Source organism: Lates calcarifer, linkage group LG11 (genome assembly GCF_001640805.2).
Source record: "Lates calcarifer isolate ASB-BC8 linkage group LG11, TLL_Latcal_v3, whole genome shotgun sequence".
NCBI classification, from domain to species: domain Eukaryota; kingdom Metazoa; phylum Chordata; class Actinopteri; family Centropomidae; genus Lates; species Lates calcarifer.
The window spans coordinates 17,165,579-17,183,743 of NC_066843.1; the positions used below are offsets into that span (position 1 = coordinate 17,165,579).

Consider the following 18,165-nt stretch of genomic DNA (forward strand, 5'->3'; position numbering starts at 1 on the left):
CCTCCCCTATCTCCCATTATGGTGTGTCCAATTAGCTGATGATCCATCTCCATTTCCGCCCACATCTTTCCCTCGATGACAGTGGCCTACTGGACACTTGTAGAGGAAAGGGCATGGGCAGAGTCCCCAGGTGGTTTTATGTGACCGGCATCTGGGGGAAATTGACTAATTGATGACGCTTACTCAGTGGAGTAGAGCCACAAGGGCTGGAGGGCTCTCCAGACGTACAGCTGGACACTCCTCTACAGAAGAGCCAGCATTTTGCATCTGAATGAGCTGCATCTCCAGCTTTCTTTCTCTGACACACAGACACTGACTTGACTCTTTCACTCCATCCATAGTTTTACCGCTCCCTCTCCCCCTGCAAACTGCGCATACTCATAGCTCTCATTTTCTTCATTTAATCTCTCCATCCGCCTCTCTGTCTCGCTGTTTTCTCTCCCCACCCTCTCCTCTTGATCTGAATTCTGCTCTTTCCCCCGTTTCAGTCTCGTCCTTCATGTTAACCTTGCTCTCATTCTCTACGCTGGGTCCTAGTCGTCTCCTCTCCTCTCCTCTCCTCTCCTCTCACTAACTTTCTCTGTCTCTCTCCTGTTCATTCGTTGATTATTGTTGTTTTATTGACAGATGGACTAATCACAATGAAAGTAGAAAATGAGGCATAAAAAAACCAATTAGACTAAGATGTTTTTGCATAACAAACTCTACTTTGCTTTTTGGTCTAGTGAACGTTGTTTGCTATGTTAGTTAGTGTGGAATTTAATGTGAATTCATTTTTGAATTGGATTCCTGCCCAGTGATTCATTTCATGTATGTACTTTTCTGGTTCATTTATCATCACTCATCAGCACTCAGACTGACTCACAAAAGAATTTAAATTTAAGACTATTAGTCTCCATGACTGCAGTAAACCAGTGGTAAAACAACCAAGGATGCAATTCTAGATAAAAAATGTGGAGGAGTAAAATCTTTAACTGTGTTCGATTTGCTTGTTTGCTGCATCTCTCTCCAGGTGGGTAAATGGGAGAACGGTTCCCTGTCTATGAAGTACCATGTGTGGCCTCGCTATGAACTGTATGGGGGGGCAGCAACCAGGGAGGATGACCACCTGTCCATCGTGACATTGGAGGAGGCTCCGTTTGTCATTGTGGAAGACGTGGATCCACTTAGCGGGACCTGCATGAGGAACACTGTGCCCTGTCGGAAGCAGATCAAGACAGTGTGAGGCTCATAGCTCAGATATACCAAATCAGTGTCAGAGTCTGGAGCGAAATGCCTGAGAAACAAGAATAAGAATTCATGACAAGGCAAAACCCCATAAATTTGTGTGAATTCAATGGTACATGTTGTCCATCTGCCACAGTGGCTCACAGATTTACCTTCTGTAGAACTGACCAAAGCAGAAATGAAAAGAGAAAACCTGGCAACTGCCTAAATTTTGCTCGTGTATGATGTTAATTTCCCATGGCAGCTTCACACAGCCAGAGGTAGAATCAGTTCACACCTCATCAGTGTGAGAGGGACAGTGCCAGATGCACCAAATCACGATTACAATTAACAACTCAGACAGAAGTACATATTTGATTAAATAATTATCCATCTATTTGTCTGTCTATCTATGCAGTAATCAGACAAAGGAGTCAGGGATCTACATCAAGCGTTGCTGTAAAGGTTTCTGTATTGACATCTTGAAGAAGATTGCCAAGTCTGTCAAGTTCACCTATGACCTTTACCTGGTCACTAACGGCAAACACGGCAAGAAGATCAATGGAACCTGGAATGGCATGGTGGGAGAGGTGAGGAGATAACATGTCTGTGTTTGTCTTCCTGTGTCGCTTACTTCACACTCAACTTATCATGGTCATGGATGTACAAATTATTTGACAATCCCATTTGTAATTTGTTGGCAGAGCTTGCAAATGAAGATTGCACCTAACTCATACTTTGATGTTAGTGCTTTTTAAAAGGTGGTATTAAGACATTTGGGCTGTCAGAGTGGTGTGCGTATTGGCTGAAAACATTGGCATATTTGGCAAAATATCAGATAAGGAGAGGAGAATGACTTCTTTCTTTCTGTTTGAGGTCAGCACAGAAAATAAAATAGGCTTTAATGACATTTGGGGTTAGAGGTTTCAGCCTCGGTGCAGTCCTACAGACTGAAAAGGTGTAGGTGAAGCTACAGCTTATTGTGCTCTCCCTTTTTTGCAATACGCTTCCTATTTGATGTCAAGAGTAACATCAGAGAAATTTTACACTATTCCTACAACTCTAGTTTTAATTTCAACATCTCTTATTGAAACTAAATTTGTTACATGATTGCCAAAGATGATGTGATGATGATGTGTTAGTTTCACATAGATTCAGAGTTAGTTTGTTTCAATTGAATTTATCATAGAAGTCTCACAGCTGAAGTGCACTTTTGCATTTACGCATATCCACTAAGTAATGTGTAAATTGTTATCACCATGCAGTCCTTGTAAATCTGGGTTTTGGGAATGCTTGATAAAACCTGCTGAGAGTTTACTACATCAAGACGCTTGGAATTACTGCTGAGGTGCAGGTGAGGGTGAAGAAGAGATCAAAGGGGAGACAGAGTTACAGTCTGCGTTCACCCCTTTGGGCCTAATGACCTGTGTGTTATATTTAGCTTCTGTAGGAGCTGCCTGAATGGTTCATTTCCTCTTTGAAGTGCGTTTTCATACCTTGAATTATGAGCTTTCCTTTCCGGGTCAACCCTCTGCCCAACAGGCCTAACACTTGTGTCAGATGGGCTAAGCACCTCACCCAAGGGTGTGTACAGTTCAGTCAGCTGCAACAATTCACTTTGGGCTTTAAACATTCTCTAATCGACATTGGTCCCAAGGTAAGGTCGTTGTCAGATCTCATACTTCAACCTGTGAGAGTGAAATGCACTTGTGCTGTCTGACTTTGGCTATTTGTTAATGAAGGAAAAGGCCAACAGGTCGATAGTACCCCAAAGGTCACAGGTTGAAGACACGCTCCGTCCCTGTTTCTGTTGTTACTGAAGTTTGAATAACCTTCACAAGTCACTGACAAGATTATGTGTCCATTTTTTCATTGGCATTAAAACTTTTGCTATTCAGTATACATTGAACTGACCCATTTAATCTATTATATAAAGTCATTTAAGAGATCTTGCCAGTCAGCCAGTGTCTTTAGTGGGCACTGAGCTGTAAGTGTGGTCACCTGTAATAAACTCCATCACCCTGACAAAAAGCGCTGTAATGCGCCATCTCCCTCTCACCTCCACAGATGAATGGTCATTAGGAGGAGGGCATTCGTCTCCCTCTCTCTTTCACACACACACACACACACACACACACACACACAGACAAGGGACGCTTACGCATGAACGATCACAGAAATAAGAGAATATGTGCATGAATGCGGACACATGGACACAGACAGCATTCACATCCAGACTGTTCACATATGTGCACAGAGAGGACACACTTGTAAAGGCAGTTTGTCTCACTCTTTCTCTTGCGCACACACTTCACCGGAGTTCAGCCATATCTGCTGTATCTAACAAAACCACTCTGTGTCCCTCTGCAGTTGGAGCACAGCCAAAACTATAGTATCTCACACTCTTAATGGACCGAGATCTGGACGTGCCTCGGCACACTCCTGAACATTCATCGAGATCACTGAGGGCCTTTACGCAATTTGCCACAGCTTGGAAAGACAAAAGATCAAAAAGAAAGAAAAAAAAATCAATGAACACTTTGAGAAGGTCCACATTTTGTCCTAACTCGATTCTGGCAGTCAGTGTCAGATTTCATGGGCTGCGCTGACTTGTGCTGCCCCTAATGCTCCTAATCTAAAATATTAGAGGCAATACACTTGATTACATGAGTTTGGCCTTGCTAGCAGAGTCACATAAAGACGCTGGCACACACACACCAGCTGAGACACATACACGCACACAAACGCAGATCCTCCTCGCTCACTCATTCTCAATAACACCCACATGGGTCACTTTCATAACACAGAGAGAACAAGTCGTAGGAGGGAGATGGAGAGAGTGAACAGAGAGAGAGAGAGAGGGGAAGTGAGTACACTGCTGGATGGACTCGTTCTCTTCCCAGGGGAGACGTTCACACATTCAGACACACACACACACACACACACACACAACAACATGCACATCCGTACTTACATGCTGCCAGAACAAACAAGATTGAAAAGTTACAAATGCACACACAATAGACAAAGAAACACACAGACACTCACAAGCAGACACAAACACTTTGAAAAGTGTAGATAATGTGTAGAGTAGATGTGTAATATTCTCCCTGCCTGTAAAGGTCCACTTCACAGGTGGAGAACAAAGGTTCACTCCCTTCTCTTTTCCCTCTGTCTTTTTCCTTTATGACTCACTCATATGCACACACACACACACACATACACACTCTCACACACTGAAGAACATACTGGAGCTTTGAGTCACACACACCTTATTAACTCAGTGAGACAGTCTCGTCCCACTTTACCCCTGTGCTGTAGGGCTGTAAAATTTGGGGCTAAATATACTACCTGTGCAGAGGTACTGAAAGGAGGGAGGCAGGTAGAGGAAGGAGAGGCATTGGGGCGGCTATTTCAAGCAGCCATGACCCACTGTGGTAACCCACTTTCTTCTTCCCTCTTTCTGTCTTTTTCCCTCTTCCCCTCCCCTGGTGAACATCACGAGTGTCCACTCTGAGCGCTGTGTGTGTGTGTGTGTGTGTTTGTAGAAAGTGTGTTGGCCTCCTGTCTCTACCTGTCGTGTTCTATCTTTGTCTCCAACGTCTCCATTTTCATGTGTTTCTTTTCCTCACTTTGCTCATTCTAATTCCTTCTCCACTTTATTAATGCATCCACTTTCCCTCAAACTGTCCCATCTGCTATTATGTCAGATTTGATTTCCTACATTTCCCAAGATACCTCTGACAGCTAAAAGAGAGAGTAGTGAGTCTGAATCTGCTGCAGGGTTTATACAGGTTAATGGAGAAAGCAAGAACAACTGCAACTGCAACTTTTCTCCTTCACTCTGAACAGACTTGTTGCTGAATTTCATTGTGATCAGTTGACAAATTGTTATTTTGACCTCGTCTACAGTACAATGGATTCTGTCTGTATAAATGTTGAACGTCAGTATAAAATGATGTGTCTAGACACAAGTCATTGCTTTTGAATTATAAGGACTGACATTAGGACCTGATATTTACTTGTAATAGATTAGATGCTGAAAACATTTCTGCTAAGAGGCACACTCACATTTATTCATTCATCCAGAGGAATAAGAACAAAACCAATGACAAACTAGACCCAGAAATGCACGGGGCATCACATTGTTCCCATCAATTTCCTTAACAAGAATCACTCACATTTAGATAGACTGCACAATCACCTTCAAATGAACTGATAGGTGTGGTATGCTATTTTTATGCTGTTTTTTTTTCTTTTTTTACTGTAAGCTATTCTTAACTATGTTGACTGAATTAGTTTTTTGTTGCAACAGCACACAAGACTTTTCCCCCTCAGGGAGAAGCTGAAGTCTTAAGACAGATTTTTCCTTGATAGTGTGCTCTCTTCATTACCTTACAGTGCTTCAGATTGTTGGTTGATGGATGGATAAGATGTTTAAATGATGGATGGATAATGGACAGTCTCTTTCTTTCTGTTCTGTCTGTCTCTTACTTAGGTGGTGTTGAAAAACGCCCACATGGCCGTCGGCTCCTTGACCATCAACGAGGAGAGGTCAGAGGTCATCGACTTTTCCGTCCCCTTCATCGAGACGGGCATCAGCGTCATGGTCTCGCGTAGCAACGGCACAGTTTCGCCTTCGGCCTTTTTAGGTGAGGAGCACAGTAAACCAGCTGTAAAAAACTGATGATGGTTTTCAAAGATGGGTGGAAAGGAGAGCCTCATGGCCATGTTTTGACATTTTCATGAACATTGTAATTATGAGGTTATCATTAAACAGAAAATCTATTCAGTAATGGCCTTCTCTTCATGGTTGGAAATGGTGGCTTTTGGTTCTGAGTTGTATTGGTTGCTTGGACCCTGGTATACCTGCTTGCAGGTGTAGTTATTAGTATTATTATTACACCAAACAAAGAAGTGGCTCTTTAGCCTAAACCATTTCAGGTTCAGAGGTGAAATTTGCAGGATAGGTACCATGGATGCGGCTCTAGACAACAATGGTCCATGTCTGCCATAGGGCTGCTTGGTTTCTATTGTAAACCACACTTAACATTTTCAAATACTTTATCTTAATACTGTTACCTACATGTTTGGTACATTGAATTGCATCAAATCCATTTTGCCAGTAATCGCCCTTTTCTTTTCTTTTTTTAGCAGATATGTGAAATGTGTAGCATGTCCTTTTGTCAGTTTCACTGTTTCATTTTTTGACTCAGAGACACCAGATTGGTTTCTAAGATTCTTTGGAATGATTTTAACAATTATTTAAGTTTTATGTAACTGTCCTTTTGTCACTTCTCATGACAGAGAGAGTTAGATGGATCTTTGTCAGATCATTTCAGGTTGACGACCTGACCTAGAAGTGATTTAGTGGACACCAAGTTTAATACATTTGTGCCACGAGTTACACTGGAGTACATGATAATATAGCTAACTGTTTATTTATTCTTTCTTCCACTCCCTGTCTCTTTGCCCTCTCATATTTCCCACTCCTACTCCATTTCTGTGACTCTTCCTTCCTCTTCTCAATCTGGCGCACTACATTTGCATATCTCTCTTGCCCTCTCGCTTCATTTTCTCTTCCTCTCTTTCTCTCTGCCGCCCTCGCTCTTTTTTCCCTCTACCTCCCTCTATCCTGATGTCCCTTGTCTCTTCCCCTTCCTCTTCCTCCTTACAACCCTGTTTCCCCCCCTCTCTTCTCATTTCCTTATCTCTGTCTGTCCACACTCCCTCCTTCAATCCCTCCCCTCCCTTGTCTCCCTTCATCTCTCCCTCCCCTCTCTCCCTTTTCTCTTCCCTCCAGAGCCCTTCAGTGCGGATGTGTGGGTGATGATGTTTGTGATGCTGTTGCTGGTGTCAGCAGTGGCTGTGTTTATATTCGAGTACTTCAGCCCTGTGGGCTACAACCGCTGTCTGGCTGACGGCAAAGGTGAGAGGCCTCAGCTCAGCACACACAAAAACACACACACAGACACACACACATAGACACAGGCATGGTACCTGCACTACTGTTTGAGGATATAGATGCAAATGAATGCAGTCACTTTCTCTTCTAGTCCTCTAACCGTGTTGCCTCCCTCATCTCTCACTCTCTTTGCTCAGAACACACCAGATGGGAGGGCACACTTAGGGATGAATTTGGCAGTGAAATTATACCTTTGCAACATGTGCTTGAAGTGATTTTTTACTTTGACAAAGTAAAAGTTAGACTTGCAGCACTCGAACAAATAATTTGCAGTATCAGATCCATTTTGTAGAGAATATAATTCTAGCCTAATTATTATATCTGCATAACAATGAAACTCACTGCCAACACAAACCAGTCATACTGAATTCAGTCAACATAAAGCACTTGGTTAATGGTCATCACATCGAGGTGCTGGTGAAACTTTGAAAAAGTGCAGTGTATGCCCTAACCACCCACCACATTTAGTCCAAAACTTATATGGCAAAACAAATGAGTAGTATATAAGCATACTGTGTAGGAGACAGGACTGTGTTGATGAACAGTGAGGATGTCATAGTGTATCTGAAAATCATATAAATCACACTCAAAGCAAATACCTAATATAACACTTTATTTTCTTTTGGCATCTGTTTTTCAGTGGCCACTTTTCACCATTTATCCTAATTGATAAATTAAATCATAAGCCTGAATGAAGAACCGGCACTCACCACTGTTTTGTTGCCTGCTGTGTTTAATCTTCTGAGATTTTCTAGGGTTCTGATTTTCTGAATAGCTTCTGAATGGGATGACGTGTAGCAGCCAACTTGAAAATCTTGGATGTGAGACTATCACCAGCACATGAAAGCAGTACAGTAGTGAGAGAAAAAAGCTCTGATGGTGGAATTGAGTATCCAAAATCAAGCCGAGTTCTATCAGTCCACCAAATTTCAACATTCAAAGGGTGATGAAAATATAAAATACTTTTATCTTTGCAGGAGTTTGCGAATGAGAATCCACACATGGTGGCGGGCAATTTAGTCCTTCAGCAAAAGTGTGTTCGATGAGTAATGCACCAACTAGTAATTTACTCCAAACAAGCAAGTACAGGTACAGAGGCTTTGCAGGTTAATGCTTTCTGTCTCCAACAATACCACTGTGGATCGTCTTGTACAAACTGTCTTTTTGCACAATGACTGACAGAGACACAGACATGCACAAACATTGTGGGCCACCTCCACATACAGACCAGCCGTCCTCGCTGACCCAATGACTTCATTCTCCTCTCCTCCTCTTCATCCTCCTCCTCCACGCTGCTGTCTTTTTATCATTTACAGGTGTGTCTCACTGCCTTGGTTTCAGCACACCTCAAGTGCTGCTTCCTTCATACCGGACAAGTCATTTGCATTCATTTCCATTTTTCCCAAAATCACATGCCAGCGCTCTGACAGCAAGGGGCTAGTTTTGTGTTAGATCTCCCTAGCCAAAAAGATAAGAATCAAAAAAAAAAAAAAAAAAAAATCAATGTCTTCCCACAACTCTGTCTCTGATGTGGCTATATATAGACAATGGCTATCTTTTTTTCATTCCTCTCATCCTTCATCATGTTCTGGAGAAGATGTAGTCCTCCCTAAAGCACCGTTCTCTTCTGTGTGCCTCCTTGTTTTATCTGCTTGTAGCGCTGTGGGAGCTTGGTATCATGAAGAGTGCAGATCGAAGTTTGGACTCAAAGGATTCGACGCAATAATGTATCAATGGCTTCACTGCAGATTTGTAAAGCGCCGATTCATTTAACCAACTTTTATGCAAACTTCACAAAGGAGATATTTGGCACAATAACAACGGCTTGTCCATGAACAAAAGCTTCATACAACAATACACACCCACATGCTTGCACACACTCTCTCGCTCTTTCTCTCTCACACACTCACACATACCCACACAAACATTATGAACCAACTGCTAATCACAGTATAATGGCTGGAATGAAACAGTCTTCTGTCAGCTCATGGATGAATTGAATCACTATAGTTCTTAAGTGATTACAAAAAATCAATAATATATTAATTACATTCACATTTAAGATTAAGATTAACTTTATTGTCCACCTGAGTGGAAATTTTTCTTTGGCTTCTCATCCAGCACAATGAAAAATTTCTACAATTACATACGCCATACATACACACACACCCTTAAGAAACATTTAGCATGTACAACATACAAAGAGTAGTGCAACAAGCAGATAGCAGCAGTATCAGAAAGCTGGTCTTATAAAATAACACCCAGTCATCCTGTGTTCAGGGCCTGTATAGGATATGGAATAAAAGACATCTTGTATATTTTCCGGCTGGACCTGAATTGATGGCCTGATGGGAGCACCGCAAACTCTGAGTGTAGGGGGTGTGAAGTATCTGCAATTATGTGTTTAGCCTTCTTGTGTGCAGCACTGTCAAATGTATTGCAACATTGTTTTTGTTACTTGCCAATCATCCTCTCTTAAAAAATGAATCCTCCCCTGATGAAAGTTATAAGTTCAGTTTTTGTTGAAACTGATGTATGGTCATTTTGCAGGCGGCAGTTTGTAGTGTGCTGTGGTAGGTGTTTCTATTAATTTGTCCACCCCATTTATAAAAATAATGGGCTAATACATAGAAACAGCAATGCTAGTAGCTCTAAACGCTAAAGTTAGCCAGGTAAAATGGTCCCAAAGGCCATGCTAACATACTGATATTTACCTTATTCATCAACATGTGTGTTAGCATGCTAACTTTAGCTAACTAGCACTACACAGAAAACGTACAGCTGAGGCTGATGGGAATGTCATTAGTTTGTAGGTATTCAGTCACAAAGTATTAGACAAATAAAACATTTAATATTGATGATAATGCCAAGGAAAAGGTCAAGGGATCACCAAAGTTATTACAATTCATCCTGAGGGAGATATGAATGTGGACCAAAATGGTGGATAGACTGGATGACAGACTGACATTACCATGAAGTTAACATGAAGTAACAAATAACTGGATAAAACTTTATACTGCCAGACCAGGGTAGCTTTCATGAGAATGTATTTATATGTTGCCTTTCTGAACTGAACTTAGAGCAGTGAAAGAAGAATAGATGACATTTAGTTTCCCTCTGCCAAACAAAATCACTGCTCAGCTGGAGACCCACCAATATAAGCAGTCCAACTGTGTGTCCCACGCACTGGTTTAGAAACCAAGGCTGATCCGTCACGTATTCTTTAACCATGACTGTGTTTCTTTCAGAGCCTCACGGTCCATCCTTCACCATCGGTAAGGCCATCTGGCTGCTGTGGGGTCTGGTCTTCAACAACTCTGTGCCAGTGCAGAACCCCAAAGGCACAACCAGTAAGATCATGGTGTCAGTGTGGGCCTTCTTTGCTGTCATCTTCCTGGCCTCTTACACTGCCAACCTGGCTGCTTTCATGATCCAGGAGGAATATGTGGACCAGGTATCTGGTCTCTCAGACAAAAAGGTATGATGGAAAGTCTTTCTTTCATAATGTGCCACAATCTTCTAATCTCCCTTCTTTTTCATATCTGTAAGTCAAATTTGTAACGTAGATGTTTTAACATGCCAATCTCCATTTCTCCTTCTTCTGTGTTTAGTTCCAGAGTCCCAATGACTTCTCACCTCCGTTTCGGTTTGGCACTGTCCCAAATGGGAGTACAGAGAGGAACATAAGGAACAACTATCCAGAAATGCACTCCTACATGACAAAGTTCCACCAGAGAAACGTCAATGAGGCTCTGCAGAGTCTAAAGTCCGGGTGAGCAGCTGTACAGTAAAGTAGAGCTGTGGTACATTTAGTTTAATCTTGTAAAACCAGATTGACTGTTAAAGTCCACGCAAAAAGATTTTCACATCAAAAATGAATGGAGAGTAGTAAGTATTGAGAGTCTTAAGTCCCACATTGACAAAATGGTGACTATCATCTTGAACTATTAAACAATACATTCAGTACATGTTAATGTCTTGGCTTCAGGCATGTAAACATCTCTTATGTCAATAGTTTATTATATTTAAACCTGCCCATTTTTCGCATTTTACTAAATATATTTTCATTTCGTTAAGATCAAGGGGTGGAATTCAATTACATTGTAGCAGCTGTTATAGTTTTTAAGGGAATCAGCACAGGAGAGAAAATATGGAAAGGTCAAATGGTCATGGGCATCATGCAGTGTACTGTAATATAAAGTGCAAGTTACGTGGATATAGGGTTATAAATAGTCAGTGCTAAAGTGTTTTGTTTATGTCTTTCCTACTTGTCTTCATGTAAACATATTGTAGTGGAAAAACTCCAATAATACTTTTACTCCCCCTCTTCAGTTTTCATAGAGTGTTCCTTTTCGCCAGTCTGTGTGCCAGCTCCAGCCTTTGGCAAACCAAGTGGAAGTCTATTACACTTATCAGCAGCTTAGTGCTATTTAGCAGGTTAATTGGAATGTTGTAGCGGTGATGTCTGACTCCGAAGTGCTAATTAATTGTAACCTATCTCTCTCTCTCTTTCTCCCTCGCTCTCCTTTTCATTAGCAAACTAGACGCTTTCATTTATGACGCAGCTGTACTGAACTACATGGCCGGCAGGGACGAGGGCTGCAAGCTGGTGACCATTGGCAGCGGCTACATCTTTGCCACCACGGGGTACGGCATCGCCATCCAGAAGGAGTCACTCTGGAAGAGACATGTGGACTTGGCTATCCTTCAGCTCTTTGGAGACGGTGAGACAACGTGCTGTTTTCTTCCTCTGTTTTATTCATAGACAGTGCACTGTTTAATGCACTCAGTGAGCAGAGGCTCTGTCATGCATACAGCTGTGCTGATGTGATGAGTTGTATATTTAATTACTCAAAGATGCACCAGATAGTGACTAAGATAAGACTATACTTTACCAGGGAAAGAAACAGAACATAACTTCTGATTGACAGTCCTACAGCAATCAGTAAAGGGATAAGTCCATGGTCTGTGGTCTTATTTTATTTTATTGGCTCTGTCCATCGTTTCTCTCTCGAGAAACTGCTATCTAAAGTGGTTCATTTGGAGGCAAAACCTGAAATTTTGCTAATAATGCCTCCTAGCACAAGAATACAGTGAGTGTGTACAGGTACATTAAGTACTGTCAAGGTAAACCCTGACTGATCTGCACAACAGATAGTTTTAGTCAAAATTTTACCAATGGTCTTTGTATTTGCATCTGACTTATTTTTAACGTGGATATTCCCAGAACTCAGTGAGTACAATGTCACCATAACCACATCTATGAAAATAAGATCCAAAATGTAATAGCCATCTTTCAAGTACTAATTTAAGGCGCTGGATTTACTCAGAATTTGCCCACAAATCTCTTCTGTATATTAGTGTAAAATAAAGTATTTGTAAGAATATCTACCATTAACTCATGCAAAAAAAAAAAAAAGGTTTCTCGGACAGTCATATTTTGGGTTTCACCCACTCCCATCTGTTCAGAATAAGAATTGGCAGAAGGAGGAAAAAATTACAGTTTATGTAAGGAATTTGAGTGTCTGGGTCCACAATTTTAGTGTTTAACTGGCTCTTCAAGTCAGGTGTACAGTAATCCCACTCTCTCATACATCAGGTACAGAGAGAGAAGGTGCTGCTGGAAATATAAGTTGAGATTTAGCTCCACCATGGGGGCCCTACGCTTTATGATCACGCTTGCCTTTTATGGGAGACTGTCCAAGCTCTCCAGGGCTTGTTCCTTTGAAACGCACTTCATTCCTGTCAGCCCTTGCCCGAGCATTAATGAGACTCAGAACGAGCAGGGAATGAAATGAAATGTGTTCAAAATGTCCATTCCTAACCCGTATAGCACATGCTTTATGGTTTTCAAGCAAAAACTCTTGATTGTAAACAAGTCAAAATGTGACAGACAATGGCTTTTTGCTGAGTTTATCGACTTTAACAGTCTAATTTCACAATGTCCTGTTTTGATATACAGCTCAATTCAGAATGGGAAATGTAATGGAAGTTTGGCGTGTGCTGTAGCTAGTTTATTTGGGCATGGTCCAGCGTGTTGTGAGCATCCTGAACCAAGGGCCCTCCGGGGCCCACTATAGTGCGTCCCAGTTAGGGGTGCCAGCATCGCTCCTGGTGTATTTCGACACCGTGTGCGCATGAGTTCGCGGGTTTGTGTGTGAGTGTATGTGTGTGTCTGTGTGACTGTGTGTGTGTGCGGGTGCTCATGTGAATATGGGTCAGGCCTCTGAAAATTAGAGTGCGTATGTGTAGGAAGCAGGAAGGGTGTGTGTGTGCGTGTGTGTGTGTGTGTGTGTTAGGGAGATAAAGAGAGAACAGAGTAGAGATGACTGACTATTTGTGACACAGGTTTATTTTTATCAACCTACATACAATTCAGTAAGCGTTGTGTGCATCTTGTTTCTGACTTATTGATTGTAAGTTTGATTATTTATGTGTTCAACTTACAAAAATATATATTTTTTATTTTTTTAATTAATTTGTGTGTGTCTGTGCATTTTTATGTATTAACACCTGTGTATGCATGTGGTTGAATATGGGTCGGCTTGCAGTAACATCCCCCTGTGCCACTGCAACAGCATTCATACACGAACCAAGCGGCCCTGTCTCGCCCCTCTCAGGATTTCAATGTCACTTTGCCACGCCTCACCATCCACTCCCCTCCTGGTGGCCTAGAAAGTGATCAGACTCACGTGGAAAGCCCAGTGGCCTGGTACGAAGGCTGGAGGGGAGTCTGGGTAGTTTGACGCAGGCCTGAGCAAAAAATATATCACAGCTGTCGTGAAAAAGAAACTGCAATTTTGATTGGTGATTTTCTAATTAGCTGTTGGATGGAAAGTTTTGAAGTCATTCAGCTGAGTTCAGTGACTTTTTGTCCTTAAAGCCAATCAAAGACCTGTTGCATCATTTCAGAGACACCAGACATCAGTTAGAAAATAATGACTTTTCCCTCAGCTCTTTGTTAACTTTCTCATCTGACTCTTGACTCTAAAACACTTTTGTTATAGTAACTTATGTATTCCATACTTTTACTTATTAGACTGTGCAAAGTGACAAGAAGTAAGAAGAGGGCAACAGAAAAGAAGACAACAGGCAATAAAGATTGATATAAAACAGCTGAAAGCAAGAGGTTTTATGTAAGAGTGCAATTAACTACCTGCCAGTCTACAGCTGTCCTATTTGATTATATAATTCATTGTCATTCTCTCAGTCTCTTAGTCTTCCAGTGCTCTTCATTTTATTCTCCTTGCATTATTGTCCAGAGTGCAAGGAGAATAGCAAAAAAGTTGCAAAAGGACTAGTTTTTAAAGAATACACTTATTTGCTCTCTGGCAGAGAGTTAGATGAGAAGATTAATCCCACTCTGATGTCTGTACAGTAAATATGAAGCTATTGCCAGCAGCTAGTTAGCTTAGCTTAGCATAAAGAAATAGCTCCACACATGACCATAGCAAAATAGCAAATTATTTTTATACCTAGGTTTTTGCAAGGATTAAACAAACCAAATGTAATCTGTTAATAGTTTATTTGGAGGTGCTAGTAGGTGTTTTTTTATTTGTCTTCAAACTTGGCCAGGTTAGCTGTTTCTCTACGAGTAGACAATGTAGTTGAGACTAGGTTTTTGTATTTGTGACTTTGTGGTATTTCAGATGTTTGTGGGAATGTACTACAGAAAAATCGACACTCATCTGTCTAAAACATTAATATGGTTGAAAAATTCCCATTACCAGTAATGATAAAATCAAATTTTTGCATTAACATTTATAATTGACACTTTTTTTTACAGTGTTCAGCACACAGTGTGTAACTGTGATGTCCTGGATTCAAATCCTGTCTGGGACAATTATTGCATCCTCACACCATGTGTGCTCTTACTTTCCACTGTCAGATAACCAATAAACAACAAAATGGCTACAAAACGGTTGCAGTTGCCATTTATCACTTTATCAGCAGGTTATGACTAGAGGCTGTTGTATGACTGTGTCTATGTATTTTTGCTGGCATTCGTGTGTGTACTGTGCATATGCCTGAGTTTGTATGCTGTGGAGCTCCATGTTGTTGCTCAGAGGCTGGCCAGCGCTCTGGTGCAAGAGTCGCGCTGACATGCAGCGACAGCGGCTGAATGTATGATTAATTAACCGACGCCTGTCCTGCCACAGTCGGCTTTGATAGAGAACAGCTCGTGATGAAACAGAAGGTGACCCACAAAGAGACCAGAAGCTCAGGGACCAGCATCAGACGCATGGGCAGCCGCACGAACACACACACACACACACACACACACACACACACACACACACACACACACACAAAAACGCTTGTTTTTTACAATTTGCATAGATACACACGCTTTATTTACATGCTTGGTTTAAAAGCCCCCTGACACACAGTTACTTGCAGGAATGAGTGCAAATCAGATCAGTAAAATTAGCATGTGACCAATGGCATGTGTGTTAGGTTATAAAGCCTACTGCAAAATTCAGAGTTGTATTTCTCTTCTAACTACCCTGACCCCCCCCCCTTCTTCTGTTGCATCATCTCTCCATCCCTCGTGTCCACCAATACCCTTCCTGTTATTACATCATATCCCTCCTTTCTACTTTATATTTTACATTCCTTCCCACTTTTTTCACACCCCTCTCTTTATTTCAATTCCCGTACGAATTATAAAAACACTTCTCCACATGTCATCATCGTGCCCCTATCCTCTGTCTTGTCTCCTTTTCTTCTTCTATCTATCCCTGTATGGGAGATACAATTCCTTCCTTGCTTCCATCCCTCTTTCCCCAATTCTTTACCATCACTCCATCCCGCACTCTCATCCACCTCTCCCTGCCTTCTTTGCTTTCCATACCATCTGTTTCTCCCCTTATCCTCTCACTCTCTCACTTCCCTCGTCCTTCCTCCCTCTGTGCCATTACATTTCCAACATCCAGGTGAGATGGAGGAGCTGGAGTCCCTGTGGCTGACGGGGATCTGCCACCACGAGAAGAATGAGGTGATGTCCAGCCAGCTGGATGTGGACAACATGGCCGGTGTCTTCTACATGCTCGGTGCCGCCATGGCTCTGTCGCTCATCACCTTTATCTGTGAACACTGGTTCTACTGGCAGCTTCGCTTCTGTTTCATGGGCGTCTGCTCCGGCCGACCTGGCTTCGTCTTCACCATTAGCAGGGTGAGAAATGACAAGAAAATACATTTTTTATTTTAATGTATCCATGTGTGTGGTGTAGTACCATCAAATGCAGAAAGCAGCACATTTACCACTCTCTGATGAAAAATGTTGATCAGCTTACTTTTTCACAAATACTCTGATGACAGATTCACATTGCCAATAAAGTCTGTACAGAGCTGGAGCTGACACATTTCACACCTTGCTTGTGTTTCCAAGCATCAAAATCAAACATAAGCCCAGTAGTATCACACTTCGCTACCTGGCGCATTTTCCAAATTGTGCCGTGGCAGATATAAATAAACGGCAACTTCTATGCAAAACTTCCACCCAGCTTTCGGCAGCTACTCTGCTGTTTTTGTTAAAAGTTCAAACCAAAGGTGATAACTTTAACACCTGAGAGGGGGTGCTACCTACAGTGGGGTTCAGTTGTATTTTTTCTATGTGTACAAACTGCTTGGAGTAGCAGATGAAGAAATCCTTCCTCCTGTCTTTGCTTATACAGTGTGAATTGCCATTTTGTAAAGAAATCCTCATTATTATTGTCAGAACTCTCTGACGGGCATAAAAGTAAATACCCAGAACAGGCACCTCACTCATGGTTTAAAATATGATATTTTTTTGTATCATTAAGTTTGGGTTGTTCATTATCTCTCACTGGGTAAGACAGGAAAGTAGGGAGGTACCAAACATCTGAATAGGTTTTAATTCTCCAGTTAACCTCTGCATCACTGTATCCTGCTTGTCTCCAAAGTCACCTTCATTATTTATTTATTCCTCCCTACATCATTAGCTTTACTGTCTCTAATGTCTCTGAAATGAATGAAAATGAAGTGCTTGATTCCTCAAGGCTGTAGACATGCTAAATTTGTGAATGAGCATGTATCCTATGTGACAAACCAACCCAAATTTTCACTTCCAAAGTATAAACTGGCAAATGAGCTTTCTCCTCTTGTTGTGACGCTTAAGCCTTTCTGACGCCCATGAGGTAAATATTTACAAAATGTTGAGCCGAAATCAATATTTCACTCAACAAAAATCAGCCACAGAACCGGAGAGGGTAGATTACTGGATCCCAGGGGACCAAAGTCACCCCCAAGGTATTTGATTTGCATTCCAATTGTTTTGACATGGCTCCGGTGTAATTCACTGTGTGCCTCTGAAGGTGAACCGCTGCAGGCTAAACCACGTGGCTAATTTACAGCAGAGAGCCACACACTGCTGCTCTCTCCCTCCATTTGATATGCTGCTGTGGTGCCGGGGCTCCTTGTGCCAAGAGAGCAAGGCTACAAAAAAACATAACATTTTCCCCTCTCTGCTCTAATATTATGCTCCAGTGCCCAACTTTGATTATTTTGTATGGTGTTAATTTTATGTCGTTGCTGTTGCCTTGTTTATTGTTGTGTGTGTATGTCTGTGTCTGTTTGTGTAGAAGGAGCATAAAGTACCAGTTGCTAAAGTGTCAGTTGACTTCTCGTTTCCAAAGACAGGCTGCTTGGTGTTGTTTTTGATTATTACACCATTATAATTTGTTAGGGAACTAGATCTGGGAGCAATTATGCTTTGTATAACATTCAGTGATTGCTCTCATTTACAGAAATTACCTCTGTCTTTGCTACAATGTGACAACATAAATGAACATTGTGTGTCCACAAATAAAGCCAAATGATTCAGTATGGTAAAATATTCAGGGGAAATATTCATTGAGAGTGTTCATTTGCATATGTAGCAGTGAGCTCTGCATTACGAAACAACAACAGTGGAAATTATCGTTTATTATCTTTCCACAATCCTCGGCCACAGCATCACATTGTCTCCTTCT

The 18,165-nt window shown here is 41.6% G+C and overlaps 1 protein-coding gene across 1 annotated transcript in view; it reads left to right on the forward strand.

The window, feature by feature from the left end:
* The window catches only part of grin2ba (glutamate receptor, ionotropic, N-methyl D-aspartate 2B, genome duplicate a), a 116,439-nt gene that overhangs the window by 87,866 nt on the left and 10,408 nt on the right, over positions 1–18,165 (forward strand). Inside the window, exons 10-17 of the mRNA XM_051073699.1 lie at positions 1,013–1,221; positions 1,625–1,796; positions 5,705–5,858; positions 7,010–7,135; positions 10,420–10,649; positions 10,783–10,943; positions 11,708–11,895; positions 16,108–16,346. Coding sequence (XP_050929656.1) covers positions 1,013–1,221; positions 1,625–1,796; positions 5,705–5,858; positions 7,010–7,135; positions 10,420–10,649; positions 10,783–10,943; positions 11,708–11,895; positions 16,108–16,346 — 1,479 coding nt within the window. The remainder of the gene's footprint in view (positions 1–1,012; positions 1,222–1,624; positions 1,797–5,704; positions 5,859–7,009; positions 7,136–10,419; positions 10,650–10,782; positions 10,944–11,707; positions 11,896–16,107; positions 16,347–18,165) is intronic.